The sequence below is a fragment of the Eubalaena glacialis genome, chromosome 11 (genome assembly GCF_028564815.1).
Source record: "Eubalaena glacialis isolate mEubGla1 chromosome 11, mEubGla1.1.hap2.+ XY, whole genome shotgun sequence".
Classification (NCBI taxonomy): domain Eukaryota; kingdom Metazoa; phylum Chordata; class Mammalia; order Artiodactyla; family Balaenidae; genus Eubalaena; species Eubalaena glacialis.
Genome location: NC_083726.1, coordinates 15,899,315 through 15,918,589, shown reverse-complemented (window position 1 = coordinate 15,918,589; position 19,275 = coordinate 15,899,315). Strand labels below are relative to the sequence as shown.

At 40.2% G+C, this 19,275-nt stretch overlaps 1 protein-coding gene and 1 pseudogene across 2 annotated transcripts; both read left to right on the top strand.

Moving 5' to 3' along the window:
- Positions 1 to 421: 421 nt before the first annotated feature.
- Positions 422 to 2,165, top strand: LOC133100302 (voltage-dependent anion-selective channel protein 1-like; annotated as a pseudogene).
- A 2,244-nt stretch (positions 2,166 to 4,409) lies between these two features.
- TMEM263 (transmembrane protein 263) lies at positions 4,410 to 19,275 on the top strand. Of its 2 annotated transcripts, XM_061204977.1 has the most exons (3): positions 4,410 to 4,625; positions 14,813 to 14,882; positions 18,568 to 19,275. In XM_061204977.1, exons 2-3 carry the CDS (start codon positions 14,819 to 14,821, stop codon positions 18,852 to 18,854), a joined length of 351 nt encoding a protein of 116 aa, XP_061060960.1. In that variant the 5' UTR covers positions 4,410 to 4,625; positions 14,813 to 14,818; the 3' UTR covers positions 18,855 to 19,275. The 2 variants fall into 2 exon arrangements, with proteins under 2 accessions (XP_061060960.1, XP_061060961.1); XM_061204978.1 differs by lacking the exon at positions 14,813 to 14,882.

The following is a 19,275-nucleotide window of genomic DNA, read 5'->3' as shown; positions in this document are numbered from 1 at the left end:
ACACGGGCTTTCTCTAGTTGCGGCAAGCAGGGCTACTCTTCGTTGCGGTGTGCGGTCTTCTCATTGCAGTGGCTTCTCTTGTTGTGAAGCACAGGCTCTAGGCACGCGGGCTTCAGTAGTCGTGGCTTGCGGGCTCTAGACTGCAGGCTCAGTAGTTATGGTGCATGGGCTTAGCTGCGCCACAGCATGTGGGATCTTCCCGGACCAGGGCTCGAACCTGTGTCCCTTGCATTGGCAGGCGGATTCTTAACCCCTACGCCACCAAGGAATTCCCCCTTAATAAATATTATATAGAAAAAGGGAAGACTAGATGAGGATAAAGCTGTAATTAGTAAAGAAGTAACAGCCCCTCATATAGCCTGATGTTTTCAGTTTGTGTATTTCCTGTGGTGGCTTAGATAAAGTTCATGTTTTTGGTAGCCGCTGCAGAGCCCACTGCCACCGCTTCTGAGCAGAAGATGGCTGTGCCTCCCACGTATGCTGATCTTGGCAAATCTGCCAGGGATGTCTTTACCAAGGGCTATGGGTTTGGCTTAATAAAACTTGATTTGAAAACAAAATCTGAGAATGGACTGGAATTTACAAGCTCAGGTTCAGCCAACACCGAGACCACCAAAGTGACGGGCAGTCTGGAAACCAAGTACAGATGGACCGAATATGGTCTGACGTTTACGGAGAAATGGAACACTGACAACACACTAGGCACGGAGATTACTGTGGAAGATCAGCTTGCACATGGCCTGAAGCTGACCTTTGATTCATCCTTCTGACCAAACACTGGGAAAAAAAATGCTAAAATCAAGACCGGGTACAAGCGGGAACATATCAACCTGGGCTGTGACGTGGATTTCGACATTGCCGGGCCTTCCATCCGGGGTGCTCTGGTGCTGGGTTACGAGGGCTGGCTGGCTGGCTACCAGATGAATTTTGAGACCGCGAAGTCTCGAGTGACCCAGAGCAACTTTGCAGTTGGCTACAAGACCGACGAGTTCCAGCTTCACACTAATGTAAATGATGGGACAGAGTTTGGTGGCTCCATTTATCAGAAGGTGAATAAGAAGTTGGAGACTGCTGTTAATCTGGCCTGGACAGCAGGAAACAGTAACACTCGCTTCGGAATAGCAGCCAAGTACCAGATCGACCCTGACGCCTGCTTCTCGGCTAAAGTGAACAATTCCAGCCTGATAGGGTTAGGATATACTCAGACCCTAAAGCCAGGTATCAAACTGACACTGTCAGCTCTGCTGGATGGCAAGAATGTCAACGCTGGTGGCCACAAGCTTGGTCTAGGACTGGAGTTTCAAGCATAAATGAATACTGTACAATCGTTTAATTTTAAACTATTTTGCAGCATAGCTACCTTCAGAATTTAGTGTACCTTTTAATGTTGTATGTCTGGGATGCAAGTATCGCTAAATATCATGTTAGACTTCCAGGTTAAAGATGATTCAGCTTTAGGGTGTTACCCTTTCAGAGGTACAGAAGAAACCCAATTTCAAAAAAGGTCCTTTCAGCTGTAGACTTGAGGGGGAGCTTGCTGGCCCCTCTAGAGATGTCAGGTTTCTTTTTTACCTAGAAATGGCTGCAAGTGGAAGTTGATAATTTGCAGGCACTTTGTAATTTGTAAATTCGTATTGAGTAGATGAATGAAATTGTGACTTCCTGAGAATTGAACCTTGGTTTCCTACCCTGATTGAGGAGAGGCTGTTTGATGGTGTATACAAACTCATCTGAAAGGGACTTTTTTAGGCAGGGACTTTTTCCATCCCAATCCATCACCTCTTTTACACCAAAAGTAGTCTGCAGGGCGTGGTAGCTGTTTCTTTTGTGCCATTTTGGGGTGGAGAAGGTGGATGTGATGAAGCCAATAATTCAGGACTTAACTGTGTTTTTTCTCATGTTGTGTTTTTTTTGCCCTTGCACCAGAGTATGAAATAGCTTCTAAGAGCTCCAGCTGCAAGCTGGGAAGAGTCTCTGTGACTGTAATCACATGGTGACAACACTCAGAATCTAAATTGAACTTCTGTTGTATTCTCGCCACTCAGTTTATTTTTTAGCAGTTTAATGGGTACATTTTAGTCTTCCATTTTGTGTGGAATTAGTTCCTCCCCTTCAAATGCTGTAATTAACATCACTTAAAATAAAACTTGAATAAAATATTGAAACCTTAAAAAAAAAAAAAAAAAAAAAAAAAAAAAAAAGTTCATGTTTTTGTCTGTGTTCAGATATGATTATGGAGTAGTCTTATTTTTGTCCTGATCCATCACAATCATGAAATGGCCTTTTCGAATGCTGATGTTCTCTGAAGCAGTTTATATTCAACAGAAGATACCAAAGCCTAGCTGTGCCAGGCCAGCTCCTAGCAACAGAAAGACCTAGCTGATAGCACCAGCCCAGCTACTCGATGTCAGGGACTGCTTTTCTCTTTCTCAGAATATAGTGGTTAAGGCCCCAGAGTCAGAAAAAAATTGTTTGATTCCAGGGTCTGCCTTCCACTAGCTGTGGGCCCTTGAGTAAATTATCTGACTTCTCTATGCCTCAGTTTCCTCATATGAATATGGGGATAATAATTTGGATTGTTGGAGTACATGTTAGAAACGTAACGTTAAATAAGTCTTAGTTATCATTATTATATCACAGAAAAGATTAAGGAGGATTGGGGCACAAAAAGGAAAACTAGAAATAGTCCAGGTAATGGTGCCAGTAAAGTCTGCCTAGCATTCACGCTGGAAAGGTCACATATTAAGTGGTTTCTGTGATAACAAGAAAATAGAGTTGCTTCACACCTCTTCACATGCTGGGTACACACGACAAACCACAGATCCTGCTAACCATCCAAATCATATTTTAAAGTGACAAGATTATTTCATTTCTCCTTTAAGGTCTGGAAAACTGAAATATCTTGATAGTCTCAGAACAATGGTCTAAGTGGATTTAAGCCGCTGCTTTGAAAAATCGGTCATTATGCTGAAACCACAGACTATATTTGGTCCACTCTATTTAAGACCTGGCTCAAAGGCAGCTTCTTCCAGGATGCTTTGCTAAGTTAACATGTCCTTTTCTGGGCCTTGTCAACACGTATCCTTCAGTTGCCCCTCCCTGATTATTTTGCACTCGAAGAAACACTTTGTAAGGTTATTTACACACATGAGGGTATGTTTTGTCTTGCTAACCGAATGGTGAAGGAAGATCTCACACCTATATAGGAATTCAGTTTACAGATCCCTTTCACACCCACCATCTCCTTTGATTCTCTCGAAAAATCTATGATGGACTTCCTGTCATCTTCGTTTTACAGGTGTGGAAAGAGAGGCAGAGAAAAGTTAACAGATACCTTTCATCTAGTTCAGTAGCCTTTTCGCAACTTGCTTACTCCTGGCAACCACCCGCGAGGTGGACGTCACAACCCCCGCTCTGAAGCGCGGAGCGAGATGCCTCGCCTCACAAGGGGTTTAGGTCCAGACACTATCCTCTTACCGCTACACTCTTCTCAACACCTTCCAGAACGGCGAGCAGAGCCTCGGTCTAGGCGGGGAGACCTCAAGAGGCGCCGCGCCAGGCGGCAGATGGCGAGGGAGGCGCGCGAAGCCAGGTTTTCTAATTTCCAACTCACTTCTTTTCACTATAAACACCCACTCTCTTCAGCAAACTGCCAGCGCCTGGCGAACCCTCGGCACTGCGGTAAGCGGTGGGTGACGACGACGAACCGGAGTTCTTACTCTCAAGAAGCTCAATTCTAGGGCAGAGGAGATTTCAAATAATAATAATGGTAACAACAACAATAATAAATGAGTAATGTCTCTCAACAACAACAATAATAAGTGAGCACTGTCTCTCTTGTCACCCCTGTCACCTGGACAGTAAACAGAGGCTCGTAAAGAGCCCCAAAGGGAAGGGCGGAGAGCAGGCCCAGCTCGTCACTCCCCGGAGGGGAAGCAGGTAAGGGAATGTCGAGGCCCCGGGCGAAGAGCCGGAGAAACTGGCGACCGTCTCATCTTCTCTAGGGCGAAGGTTCGGAATTCGGAGCGACCGTTACTCGCGGCGGAACGGGGACTTCAGGGAGCCGCAGGCGTTACTGCCCGGGGCGCAGGACCGCCGCCTACGGCTTCTCGAGGATCCGTGCCCCTTGCCCGATCTGATTGGACGGCGGGGGAAAGGGGCGGGAGGCCCAGGAGGAGGCGCGCACAGGCCGGCCCTGGATTCTCGCGGTGTCACCAGGCAGGCGAAGGGGCGGGAGTTGGCCGGCGGGGCGGGAGGGAGCCTCGCGCGTGCGCACGTCGGGAGGCGACAGGCTGGGGGTGGTTGGGAGGGCTGGGCAGTTCGAGAAACGGGTGGGCGTGTGCCGGATAGGAGCGGGAGGGGCTCGGGGTGCGCGTGCGCATCGAAGCGCGAGCCGCGGGAGGAGGCGGGAGCGGAGGAGGCGGTGGAGGAGGCGGGTCGCGTCCGGCGCCACGTCCGCAGCCAGAAGCCACCGTCGCCAACCTTGTCTTCTGGTTCCACAGCTAGAGGAGGCGTCTCCGGAGCCCGCAGCTGCCCGGGGCTGTGCCCGCCGCTCAGGCCGCCTCAGCCCTCCTAGGTGCTGCCCGCTCCTCCGCCCGGCCCCGGCGCCGGCCCCCGACCCGGCGGTGAGTAAGTCGGGCCGGGAGGGTAGGGGGCGCCGTCCCGGCTTCTTCCTGCCCTCCTCTCTGTTGCCTTTTTCCGTTAGCTCTGTTAGCTCTTCTGCACCTCACCGTCTCCCTGCCCGGGCCTGGGTGCCCGGAGCGGGGCCTTTTTTTGGGGGGGGGGGTGCTGCTGCTTAGCGGGGAAGGGGGAGGGGCGGGACGATGTTGGGGGCGGGTGGAGGTTCGCTGGCCGGGTTACCCCCTTTTACGTGTCTCTGACTCCCCCGCCGTGGTTTGAGATTGGGGACCCTCCTTGGACGCTTCCGCCTGTCTTCTTAGCTCCTGGGGTATCAGGCCGGGGAAATGGGGGTGGGAGGGCGCCAGCAGCCTGCGAGAGGATAGGGATGCGGCCGAGGGGCTGCGTGCTGGGCTTCCCCGCCCCGCTAACTCCTAACTTGTTGATAAACCACTCTCTTGGGTTCAAGTACACGATCCTTGACCAGTGGACATTCCCAGTGCTCTTCCTAGGTAGCCCTACCCCCACACCTAACCTGAACTTGGAAGTGTAGCAGTGGAGAGAGGCGCTGACGGCGCCGGGGGGTGACTGGGGGACTGCTGGAGCACCCACCAGTGCCATCACTGCCTCCCGAGTCTAAATAAAAACCGTGCCTGCTATGCACACGCAGCCTTAAGACTGGTTCCCAGGCTCCCACTTAGGATCAGGTCCCCTCTCCTAAACAGATCGCCTCTTGTACGTTAGAAGACATAAGAATTCTGGAACCCTGTGGGAGTGGGGTTTGCTGGGTGTACAACGTGGAGCGGAGGGAGGAGGTGCTGAGCTCAGCCCTAGCCAGGGCTCCTCCAGGGTCATTTTCTGCCTCTCCTGCCACGTCACTCCCTCTGCTTAAAAGAAAAAAAAAAAAGGAAACTTGCTAGTGCCCAAAGGGATCAGTGGGGGGCAGGGGGGGCTCCGGAAGGGGCCACCGGCAAAGGTTTAGAAACACCTAGAGAAGGAGGAGAGTTTATTTATTTTGCCCTTGTGAACTAATTCCACGTGAAAACACTTTATTTACTCTCTGTGATTATTTGTTCTATACTGTTGTTTAACCTTTAAAACGTCCACTGGTGTGGGTGCTCTAAAGGGCTCCCCAGGAATATTGATATCACATCAACAGGTATATGTCTGCGAGTATGTGTCCATGTCTGTTTTTTTAAAGAAAGAAGGAAGGAAGTTTTAATAAACTCATGCATCCTATTTTGATTTTTTTCACTTTAATTTCTTTAGTCTTTTTTATAACATATGTACTAGAAAGCAAGCTCAGTAAAAATATGCCCTTATGTAGGGAACATCGTTAGAAAAGTATAAGTAGTTCTTGTGTGTGGTTCTCTTTTTTTTTTTTTTTAAACTCCAGGAAAATCTTTACCTTCTTTGTTTTAGTCATTGAGTAGTTGTTGTTTTGCTACTTCCTGAAGGTATCTTACTGGTTTATATATAAACACCCTCAGAGTAGGGCCTTGACATTCTCGTTCAGGCTGAAACTTCAGTGTGTAACACAGTGTCACTATTTGTGACACATAGTAGGGACACAAATATCTGTTGAACTAATGAGGTATAATGTAGTGAAAATGACTGGTGTACTGGTTATTTGGTTTGATAAGTTATTGTAATTCTCCTTAATGTTTCATTTAAGGGCAACACTTAAAAATTGCCATTTTGATACTGTCAGTTGTTACTTGTCACTAGGTGTAAGTTTTACTGGCAGATTACTTTTACTTTCCTGCCACATTCAGTGCGTTTCTTGTAGTTCACTTGCTGTTGATTTAATGGGCAGGGGCCATTTTTAAAAGCAACCTGTTCAGGATAGTTGGTTAACTAGAGAAGCCTAAAAACAGTAAGCTGGTGTTTTAATATACGCAGTTTGTTGGTGTATGTGAGTTAAAGCTCTGTATAAATGTATTTTTTGAAGCTCCTTATAGTTATTTGGCAAAGAAGCTAAAACATAGGAGTGAGGATGTGGCAAAGTTCCTATTTATAAAATATGTAGAAAAATTTAGCTAATTCATTTATAGTCTTTTTCCTATAGGGAAATTGGCAGTTACTGTTTAATAAGAAATATTTGAAGTGGCTTTGAAGGTAAACTGTTGTGCATTGTATTTTGTAGTTAGGCTTCATATACAATGTATTAGTGCTTTTTAACTTCCCTTGGTACACAGAAGGGTGTTGCCATAGGCACATTTGAGTACTGTTTTCAGATTTTGTTTTTATTATTAATGAAAACTTTATATATAAAATGTTACAGATATCCACAAACAACATTGATTCACCTGTTTTCCTTTAAAAAAAGGGGGGGGGGGTCCATTGTTTACTTATTTCTATTATTAGAATAAATTACCCTCTAGGGAATAGTGTTGTTATAAATCCTTGCTCAATATATTTACCAGCTGCCTATATCTATGATACTGTTGTACTGGACAAGAATTATTTCTCCCTGGCCTAAAATGCTTAAAGGAACTGCTGATGAATTGCAGTCTATAGCAGAGAACTCTTTCACATTTCATAATTTCTTTAAAAAAAAACATACTTATGACCAGTTTTCGTTGGTACTGTAATAGTTTGTTCACATGTCAGGACCAAATGGTAAAACTGATTTATGTCCATAGAGTAAGTTAAATTATTTGTCCTGATCTCAAGGCTGTTTTCTGTCTTTATTGCCTTCCTTAAGAAACTATGTTTTTTAATAGAAATTTCTGTGCATTATGAGTTCCTATAGAACAGACTTTTTTTTGTTTTTGAATGAAACTAAATTGATTAACGCTGGTAAAGTATATAACCACTGGATTGTAAACTCTGGCTTAGTGTAGTCCTCTGTGTGTTTAATCACACTGAAACCTTTAGCGCCTAGCAGGGTGCCTGGCACATAGCAGGGACCCAAGTATATGTTGAGTTTAGGGCAGATGGTTTGCATAGAATTTAATAATGTTGTTTAAGGGTAACATTTTTAAATGGTCTTTTTGATACTTTTACTGTCAGTTGTTATTTGTCTTTACCTGTATGCTTTAAAATTTTACTAAGCAGATTATTTACCTCTTCCAGTTTTAGGAGATTAGGGCCATATTTGTCTTCACAATTCCTAATTTAAGAGAAAAAAAAATGTAATGACGATAATGAACAGCATGGTAATATAAAAAGCATTTCTCCTAGTGATAAAGTGATAATATCCTAAAGAAGTAATATCACTAAAAGTTTGGCACATATATGTATGTAGAGGTTGGGAATGGTTTATGTAAGTAAAAAGTATAGATGGCATTACAGATAGTTAAGGATTTTAGCAAAAATACCTTTATAAGGTAACTTGGTGTCTTATGATCAAATTAGGGATTCAGAAAAATATATTCCATATACTTAGAGCTTTTGCATAATTTTTATTCCCCTAAGAGTTCTGTAGGAATTTGAATACTACATACTTGCTGTTAATACAAGTGATATACGAGAAACTTAAACATTAAAATATATGTATACAAAACAAAAATCAATCTCTGTGGCCTCTTAGGGCTTTCAAAGCCAATTTCTTCTGGTCTAGGTAGCCAGGCTTCTGGCCTGCACAACTCCAGATTTTCTACTTTATTGATAATCCTGTTTATAACTCTTGGTAACACTAGTAAATGTAACTGTGAATGTAATTTAAGAGCGGAATAAACTCGAGGGAGGTGGGAGCGTGGTTGGGCAGGGAAGAGAGAGCTGGTGAATCTGAGAGTATACCCTAAAGAGGCTCTAGGCAAGAATGAAATTTCTTGAAAGTCTAGTTATCTTTAAAAATTCCCAAGCACTTTTCATTTAACTTTTTAATTAGTGTGTATTCAAAAGCAAAACTATTTTAAATTACTGTGTAGTAAAATTCATGTCTCTCCTGTGGTTCTTGAAGCCCCTGGCATAGCACTGCCTATTCTTAAAGAAGTACCTTTGAAGAGCATGAATCTAGCTTGAAGTTATCTTTTGTTTTTTTTAAACCAAAAATTTGGACCATATATTGGTATGCATCTTTTCTTATGATGCTTAAAGTTAATGTGGATACAGATGATATTTTTATCCCATTTATTACATAAATACTATGTGTCAGCTTACAACCAAAACATGTACTTAAAAAAAAAAATGGTAAGAGTATAAATAAGATTTTCAAACTGTAAATCAGGGAAAAGAGCTGTAAGAGTGAAGGTCTTTGTGTGCTGTCAGGACCGGGCTGGGGGAGGGTGGGGGAACATAACCGTGAATAAAACTCAGTGATCTTTCCTTCAAGTCAGCATTTTGTGGTTCAAGAACATTGTTTTTTAGGTGATCAACTTGATTTGAGGATAACAATAGCTACCTACAATAACTAGGTAGATGAACTGTATCATCTTTAAAAATATCCTTTATGAGTATCACTGATTTCTAAGACTTAAAAATATGTATTATTCTTTAATTACAAGATCAATACATGTTTATGGTAGAAAATTAAAATGTAGATGTTAAGTATATATATTTCTCTCTATGTAGAAATACTATATATCTATTCCCTCCATATGTGTAACTTCTACCCCCTAGTGGCAATCTTTGTTAACACTTTGGTATATTTACTTTCAGTCTTTTTATGCGCACTTAAAAAAAAATAGTATCATATGATACATGCCTTTTATATCCTCTAAATACAACATTAACATTTATCCATAGTATTTGATCTTCATAAATTATTTTAATGTTTGCATTGTATGTATCTTTAGGAAGCTTATAAATTCATCTCTTGCCTTCCATGAGGCTGTCTCATTTGACTATTTATCTTCAGGTGTATTTTGTTTGTTTTTGCTGGCTTCTCTTTTGCTCACCTCTTAAACATGAACAGTCTATATAAGCTTATCGGTCTGCTCTCTTACTACTCTTTTCCTTGATCATATCACTCACCCCCTGCAGCTTCAGCTATCACTTCAGACCATTCTCAGGACCTCAACTCTTACTCTGACTTCATGCTGACTTTCAGGCCCTTTTAAATACAATTGCCCGCTAAAAGTCTCCTGTAGATGGCCTGAAGGCGTCTCAAATAGCTGTTCAAGAACAAGTCCTTTCACTGAACCCATAGTCAACAATACTGTGTACACTTATTTGTTAAGTGTTCTTGCCTCAATAAACATTTAAAAAAATGTCCATCTTCTCCTCTCCAGTCCTGTCTTCATCATCATTTCTATTTAGTTTCTCTCCTTTCACTGTACCGATAGTCAACAATACTGTGTACACTTATTTGTTAAGTGTTCTTGCCGCAATAAGCATTTAAAAAAATGTCCATATTCTCCTCTCCAGTCCTGTCTTCATCACCATTTCTATTTAGTTTCTCATGCTAGAAATTTTACACCCTATATTCTCCTTTTCTCTCACATTAATACCCAAGTTATGTTCTACTTCATACAAAAAAGTCAAGTATTTGAGTATCCGCCACACATCAGGCATTAATTAAGGCTCTGGGAATGGAGCAGTGACAAAACCAAGCTTTGTTCCAATAGAGCTTACATTCTAATTGGGAGTGACACAAAGTAAACATATATATCAAGTGACAATAAAAGCAATGAAGAAAATAGAGCAGTGTGTTAGGTGAAAATGATAGGGAAAGGAGGGTGCTAATCTATTATAAGGTGGTCAGGGAAGACTTCTGAGAAGGGGACATTTGCACAAAGACCTGAAGAAAGTAAGGAATCAAGTCAGGTACATATACTGGGGAAGAGCCTTTCAGGAAAAGATGAGCAAGGAAGCCCATGTTACCAAGCTGGATTGAGCAAGAGGCAGAGTGGTAGGAGATGCTATCGGGGTATTAGATGTTGGGCCCTCAAAGGCAAAGGGAAGGACTCTGGATTTTATTCTGGGCAAAATAGGAAGCAGTTGGAGGGTTTTAATCAGAGTATGACATGGCTAGACTGAAGGAAGAGCACAGGCGGAAGCTTGGAGGCCAGTTAAGAGATTCTGTAGTTGTCCAAATAAGAGATTATGATGGCTTAGTTAAAAGTGGTAGCAGTAGAGCTGATGTATTCTGGATTTATTCAGGCAAGAGAATTTACCGATGATTTGAGGGGAATGTAAAACTAGAGGAAATCGAGGGTGAATCCTAGGATTTTGGTCCAAACATTTATTTAGACAGGAAAAATTGGCAGAGTTCAGACTGCTATTCCATCTCACTGGACTACTCAAGTAGCCACTTACTGGATTTAATCTGTGTCCTTCCATCTGATCTTGCTTTAGTTAGCTTCTTAAAACACAGATCTGACGGTGTTACTCGGCTGATGGCTCCTCATTGCCTACTGGCAGAATAAAGTCAGTTCATACTATTTAGATGAATTGCATACGTTTTTTATGCTATCATTGTATAAAGCAGCTCTACTCTTTTAAAATGATGGTCTTTTTCTTTTTTAAATTACAAGATAGATATATGTGGAAAAATTATTTTTTTTTAAAAAGGATTCTGTATTAGGAGGAAAAGGTTAAGACTTTTGGTAGAGATTTGTGGGATATATACAGAAAAGCAGTTTTAAAATGTATGCAGTTACTAGCACACCTGTTTTAAAACTCCAGCTAAAATATGTAAGATGTATGTGTGTATATAGTATCCCCATATTTCTGTACAGAATACTGTGACATCTATTGATTAGTTGATCAGCCAGATGATCTCTTGGTATACAGATACTGGGATCACAGTGCTGAGTAAGCTTGACAAAGTGTCTCTCCTTTTGGAATTAACAGTCCAATGGGGAAGAAAGTGACTCCAAAATAGTTATTCTTCAGGAAGGGACACACACACTTCTGGCCATTCTGCCAGGAGTTTCTGCATGTTTTGTTTTGAATTGTTAAATAGTATTCTCATCTTAGAGTTAGGGCTAGAATATCTTTAATTTCTATTTCTTTTTTTTTTTAAAGGAATTCCTTTATTTTTTAAAAATTTTTAAAATTTATTTATTTAATTATTTATTTTTGGCTGTGTTGGGTCTTCGTTTCTGTGCAAGGGCTTTCTCTAGTTGCGGCAAGCGGGGGCCACTCTTCATCACGGTGCACGGGCCTCTCACTGTCGCGGCCTTTCTTGTTGCGGAGCACAGGCTCCAGACGCGCAGGCTCAGTAGTTGTGGCTCACGGGCCTAGTTGCTCTGCGGCATGTGGGATCTTCCCAGACCAGGGCTCGAACCCGTGTCCCCTGCCTTGGCAGGCAGATTCTCAACCACTGCGCCACCAGGGAAGCCCTAATTTCTATTTCTTGAACAGCAAGGATCTGATGAAGTTATTTGTCCTCGGCCATATAGTTTATAGTCAAGTTGGGATTCAATTGCAGGAGGCTCTCTGATCCCAGAACTTTAAACACTATGCTGTATAATTTTTCATGATCTTACCATGATGATAAATTAAAAAAATATAAATATGAATGGACATAAATTTAATTAATTAATTAATTTAATTTCTGGCTTAAGGGAGTTTTAAAATTAAGGCAAATCAATCAGGAACTCCTTCTCCCAGTAATGCATCAGCTGATACTCTTTCAGTTTTTTTTTTTTTTGTCAGAGATTACATATCTTTACTGTTACTTTTAAAATCTTAAGTGTATATGGGACGATATGCTAAATTGACAAACCAGACCAGCATAAGATTAGGTGCTCTTGATCAGTGGTCTGAGTCAGGGTTTTCACTAGAGCAACTAAAAGATATTTATTTAAGCACAGGACGTATGCTGCTGGATGCTGTGGGGTGCAGTGAAGTCCCATGTTACACAGGGTTTAGGTTTGAAAGACGTTTCAGGTTGAATTACATGAAGTTAAATTACCTTTGAAAAATCCCACTTCTCACACTGCTACCTCTGCCACCCTCATTTGCCACCAGTGTGTTTTGCCTGAATTATTGAAATATAGAAGGAAATATGAATGACTTTTCATCTGATCATCTGGTGCTGAAAGCAGTAGGAGTCATAAAGGAAAGGGGAACTTCCCTGACCCTTCTTTGACCACTTAAAATTAGTTCTGATAAACGTTGCAATACGTGTGAACCTTGAAAACATTAACTCTCCCAATTGGTCTTTCTGTCTCTGTTCTTGCTTTCTGATTGCTTGTTCTCCCCACACAGCGAGAATGATCTTTAAAAAGTGTAAATCAGAACACATTACCCCTCTGGTCAGTGCCTTTCACTGGCTCCCCATCTCAGAGTTAAAAAGCTGATTGCCACGATGGCCTATATGGGCCTATGTCATCCAGACCTCACTCTGACCTCTTCTTCTACTGCCTTTTGCTGCAGCCCCTGCCACATTTTTCTGGCTGTTCCTTCTTGTCTGTAGTAAGCTCCTACCTCAGGACCTTTGCGTTTACTGTTTTTTCTGCCTTGAGGGCTCTTGACCCAAGAGCCCTCAAGGCAGAAAGGATATCTTGTATCCTTACCTCCTTTGGGATGTCACCACAATGAGGCCTTCACAGACTCTCCCATTTAAAATATCACATCCTCTTCCCCTTCATGCCTTTTTCTCCATAGCATTTAACACCATTTGATATACAGTATATTCTTTGAATATTTATTTATTGTCTTCCCCACTAGCCAATATGGAATGTTCATGATGGCAGAGATTTTTTTGGTCTGTATTGATCACAGCTATATCCCATGCACCTAAAACATGACCCTTAGTAGGTACTCAATAATTTTTTAATCAGCGTATTAAAGTACATTGGTAGTTTTCACAATATTCTTTTTTTCCCGAGCTTTATTGAAATATAATTGACATACAGCATTGTGTAAGTTTAAGGTGTATAATGTAATGGTTTGATACACATATATATTGCAGAATGTTTACCAGATTAAGGTTAGTTAACACATCCTTCAACTCATATAATTAACTTTTGTTGTTATGGTGAGAACATTTTAAGATCTACTCGTAGCAACTTTCAAGTATACAATGCAGTAGTTTTAACTATAGTCATCATGCTGTGCATTAGGTCCTCAGAACTTATTCCTCTTGTAACAGGAAGCTTGTACCCTTTGACCAACATCTTATTTCCCCTACCCCACACCCCCCGCCCCGTGCAACCACCTTTCTATGAGTTTGGCCTTTTTAGATTCCATATATGTAAGTGACATAATATAGTATTTGTCTTTCTATGTCTGACTTATTTCACTTAGCATAATGTCCTCAAGGTTCATCCATGTTGTTTTGCAGATGGCAGGATTTTACAATATCCTTTAAAATCTGTTGTATTATATATGTACAGATACAATAATTTAGGCTTCATGGTTTTATGACTAAGAAATACTTAGTTGACTACTGGGATCACAACCCTAGTTTTCTGGCCAAGCAAGAAAGCTTTTAGACCAATCTTGACTTGTTTTAATCTTTACTTAGTCAATGGAATATAAAATCAAATATTTTAAGATAGTAAGGAGATTGGGAAAAGAAAGTTTATGTGTTCTTCATCCCAACATAGCTTATTTTATTTCTTAGTTTCCATTATTACTTGTACTTAGACGTAGTCTATAGTATATATATATATATGTTTTTATAGTAGATTTTGAATTCTTTTGCTACTTCTGTTCATACGAGTTCTAAAAGTAACAATAAAAAAGTAATCAAAATCCTTCTCTTAGTGATTCAGATTGGTGCTGTCATCTTTATAGGAGAAGAATGTCATGTTTTTGAGGAAATTTTCAGATAGAACATGTGTTTTAGTTCATAGTATAGGTTTTTCTTTGAGTCTGTTGTGAAATAAATTCTGTAGGATGAGGCACTTAAAATTTTTGTCTGCTAACCCCCACCTTCCAACTTTCAGTTGGTAATTTTCAATTTAAGTTGAAGCAGCAGTAACAACATAGGAAAGCTTGTACCATGCCTGCCAATCTTTGCTTGATTTGAGATAAGATTTATGTTGTCCACTAGTATAATTGAAAGTATTTCTCAAACACCACAAAGTAGGAGACAGACAAGGTGAAGTAGTCTTGTTATGGTTGTTTTAAAAATGTTGCTTATCAGGAGTTTGCTGGTGGTCTAGTAATTAGGATCCTGCGCTTTCACTGCTGTGGCCCAGGTTCAATCCCTGGTTGTGTGGCTCAGCCAAAATAAAAAAAAAATAAATAAAATGTTGTTTATCTGAATAAAGTTGATTAAGTCTTGATCAAGCATATAAAAAGAGGTAGTCTCAGATGTTGAAATTAAAATGAAATGTGTGTGTTTTTTTAGGAGATCATGAATCAGACAGATAAAAATCAACAAGAAATCCCATCATACCTTAGTGATGAACCACCAGAAGGTAAGTATGCATCTGTAATACTAAGAATGAAAAAAATCCTAGTGAATTAAACTTCTGATTGTTTTCATTAACTTTAAAGTAACATAACCTGTTTTCCTTGTCAGTAAATGTGTTCCAAAAATACTTAAACATTTTTAGCTTTTAATAAGAAAGCATAGATTATTGGTAAATGGGGACACAATTTAACTTTTATATAAGGTCTATCAATATTTTTCTGCTACTCTTTTATTCTTTTAAGACCATTTCACGAGTATCCTTTCATTTGTAAAGAGTTGGGTGAGGTGCAGAGGAAGGATGGACTAGGTTATGTCATGCATACAAAAACTCACTTCAAGAGGCACTTGAGGGCTTCCCTGGTGGCGCAGTGGTTGAGAATCTGCCTGCCAATGCAGGGGACACGGGTTCGAGCCCTGGTCTGGGAAGATCCCACATGCCGTGGAACAACTAGGCCCGTGAGCCACAGTTACTGAGCCTGCGCGTCTGGAGCCTGTGCTCCGCAACAAGAGAGGCCGCGATAATGAGAGGCCCGTGCACCGCGATGAAGAGTGGCCCCCACTTGCCACAACTAGAGAAAGCCCTCGCACAGAAACGAAGACCCAACACAGCCATAAATAAATAAATAAATAAAATAAATAAACGCAAAAGTTAAAAAAAAAAAAAAAAAAGAGGCACTTGAGATTTGTTGTTAAACTATTATTCATTACATTATAATGGGTAACTCTTCCTTTTTTAATACATGGTTTTAGAGTCTGCTTAATTTATTTTTGTGTGAAAATTGTGACATCTGGAATCTTTTTTTTTTTAACTCTTGGGTTTATTTATTTATTTATTTATTTTTGGCTGTGTTGGGTCTTCGTTTCTGTGCGAGGGCTTTCTCTAGTTGCGGCAAGCGGGGGCCACTCTTCATCGCGGTGCGCGGGCCTCTCACTATCGTGGCCTCTCTTGTTGCGGAGCACAGGCTCCAGACGCGCAGGCTCAGTAATTGTGGCTCATGGGCCTAGTTGCTCCGCGGCATGTGGGATCTTCCCAGACCAGGGTTCGAACCCGTGTCCCCTGCATTGGCAGGCAGATTCTCAACCACTGCACCACCAGGGAAGCCCAGGAATCATTTTATTCTTACCTTTACTTCAAAAATCTTTGGAAACACTAAATGCACACATGCATGTCCTCACTATTTACAGAAACAGACTAGCTGTTTTCTTTATTTTCTCTCTTTATTTTTTAGGACTAGAAGTCTAGAGTTTTGAAAAGAAAAGTTAGGGCTCAATGAGAAAGTTAGGAAGGACTTATGAGAAAGAAGTCAGGAAAGAGATAAAGGCTGTCCAGGAGCATGATTGTTAAGGAAGAGAACAGCCTCAGGGATGTCTTTATATTGGCAACCTGTTAAAAGTAGTCTGCAAAGTGGATAATTTATATGGTGGTAATTAAGAGTACACTGTAATTTAAAAAAAAGAGTACACTGTAATTATGAGATCAACAGCATTAGTATTTATCTGATTTCACTAAGAAAAATTGTCTTCATTAAATGCATGTACACCAAATTTGGCATAGCAGGATAATACTAATGAGGTATTCAGCATGAGGTAGTTATCTGTTTTATCCTCAAATCAAGATTTTCCCCCCTTTTCCTAGTGTTACTAACCTTGATTACAAAAGAATGACCACTTATGTAATCCTTTCCATCATAATTTTATAATTAATATATTCAAATGCTTATCTATGTCTTAAGTCTTTTATTTCAGCTATTTTAAAATTTTATATTAACTATGCTTATTACTCAGTTTCAGTTAAACAGTTGGTTTTATAAATTTAGCCATTGCTATATTTTCATCAGTGAGCTATTTTGGCTAATCAATGAGACTTTCTTCCTTGTGAAAGGATGTAAAATCTCCAAACAGTGAAAAGAAAATCTTACTCAAGGTACATTTGTGTCTGTGTATTTAAAGAAACTCAAATTTCAGATTTTTTTTGCTCTTTCAAATATTGTTGGTTTTCCAGTGTTATCTTCTCTGATAACCACATTCTGCTAGGTTATAGTAGCTTTGGGTGTCTTAGTTGAACTTATGTACCCAAGAATTTACCTTTCTTGCGTGAGATTATACCTTTTTAGTGGTTATAGCCTGAACTGTATAGTTACCAAGTACTTTTTCATGAAATTAAAAAAAATAAAAACACTATTGCTCACGTGTTGTCGCTGCCTGAGTCATTAGATTATGAAGGAGAAAAGGTCTGTGTGTGTTTGAGGCTGGCAGAAGCAAATTTTTATGAAATCTTCCTGCTAGTCATTTTATGCTGGAGTTTGGGGTTACATGCCAGTTTGAGTGCCTCTATTAAACAAACAAAGAAACCAAAGAAAAAAGACTCGTGACAATAAATCTGAATTTCTCATATTGATGTTACCTTTTCTGGGAGTATATGAAGAGTTTTTACAAACTAGATACTTAAATCACATACTCTCTTTTATAAAAATTACTGAGGCAGTGGAAGTATTAACCATAGCTCTGGTTTCTCCATGTTACAAAAAAGATTATATGTAGGTAACAAGATTTTAAGTGATGAATAATTTTCCTATTTTTACATATAATATTAGCTCTTTAAATACATTATTAAGGAGCACGTAGAATAGAAACCCAAATATATTTAAGTTAGTGGTTCTCAAATTATTTGGTCTCAGGATGCTTTTCTACTTTAAAAAAAAGTAAGGATTCCAAAGAGCTTATGTCTTTGTTGATATTTGCCGTATTAACAATAAAAACAGAAATTAAGTATTTTATTATGAAAAGAACTCAGTAGGCCCATTACATATTAACATAATTAACATATTTTTTGAAAAATATGAAACTATTTTCCAAAACAAAAAAAAAATTGTGAGCAGGGTGATTTGTTTGTGGCCACACCGTGCGGCTTGTGGGATCTTAGTTCCCCGATCAGGGATCAAATCCAGGCCCTTGGCAGTGAAAGTGCGGAGTCCTAACCACTGGACCACCGGAGAATTCCCGACATTGTTTTAAAATTGTTGCAAATCTCTTTAATATTTGGATTAATAGAAGAGAGTTGGATTCTCACAGTTTAGTCTTCTGTGTTTAGTCTGTTGTGTTACTGCCCATCATTTAGCTTCTGGAAAATTCTGTTTTAGACTGGTGACAGAATGAAAGTGAAAGACAAATGACATGTTAATATTATTATGAAAGCAGTTTTTACCCCGAAATGGTCCTGGGGATACTCAAGGGTTCCAGACCATACCTTGAGAACCAGTGCTTTAAATGAAGAAGGTTGTTTCAGTAATGACTGATTGAATTCTATCAAGGAAATAAGGGCTAAATATATTTATCTTTTTATTTTTTCATGCTCCTTTTAGGATATAAAATAAAGATTTTTTTATTAACAGCAATAAAACTATAAATCAAGGAGACATTTAAAATAGTCTTCTATTTTATGAAAGTTGTCTAGTCTCTAAAGCATTTCCTCTCATAGATACTAAGACTTAGCATTGGACCAAGATGTTTCAAAAACATGTACAACTATACCCTTGAGGGAAGAGCTCTTGATGTCTTGATCAGATATGTATTTATGTGGTTGACCTTTTCAATACAATCTGCTGATTGTTAGGAAGGTTACTCAGTGATTTGTACTGTTCTTACAAAGACTTAACGTTTGACTGTCTTATGATATTTTCTCTTATTAGGTTCAATGAAAGATCACCCACAGCAGCAACCAGGCATGCTGTCCCGTGTGACTGGGGGTATCTTCAGTGTTACAAAGGGAGCTGTTGGTGCCACCATTGGTGGTGTGGCTTGGATTGGTGGAAAGAGTCTGGAGGTGACCAAAACAGCTGTTACAACTGTGCCTTCCATGGGAATCGGGCTGGTGAAAGGGGGCATGTCTGCTGTGGCTGGAGGTGTTACAGCTGTTGGCTCTGCTGTTGTAAACAAAGTGCCCTTAACAGGAAAGAAGAAAGACAAATCTGACTAAAATACGGAGATACACTTGCTCTCCACAGCATTATGATGCCAGTGGCATTGAATTGCTAAATTATGGACTACAACCAAGTCACCTGTTTTGGACGTTTATCTTCTAACTGCTGTGTTGAAAGTATTGATGACTGACTGGCTTTTGTCTAAAAAGAAGAGACCAATACTAGCACAGTGTATGAAGGTTTCTCATACTTAAATTCCAGCTTTTTATCTGGTAAAATGTTACACTTATTCAGTTGTAACTGAAGATAAGGTATATTTGAATATTTACTACATAAGTCTTTCAGTTTAACTAAAAATGTGAAAGTTGAATTTAGTGGATGATCATTACAGTTCCATATGTATAATGTGCCAGGTAACTCATGTGCCCCTTAAGAAGGGAACCTTGACCTACATAAACGTACCTTTGATGTGCCTAA

Excerpts from the sequence above, each read along its gene's own strand:
- TMEM263 (XM_061204977.1), top strand. The coding sequence starts at position 14,819 with ATGAATCAGACAGATAAAAATCAACAAGAAATCCCATCATACCTTAGT. Across the intron at positions 14,883-18,567 it reads TAGTGATGAACCACCAGAAG|GTTCAATGAAAGATCACCCA; the intron begins GTAAGTATGCAT and ends TTCTCTTATTAG.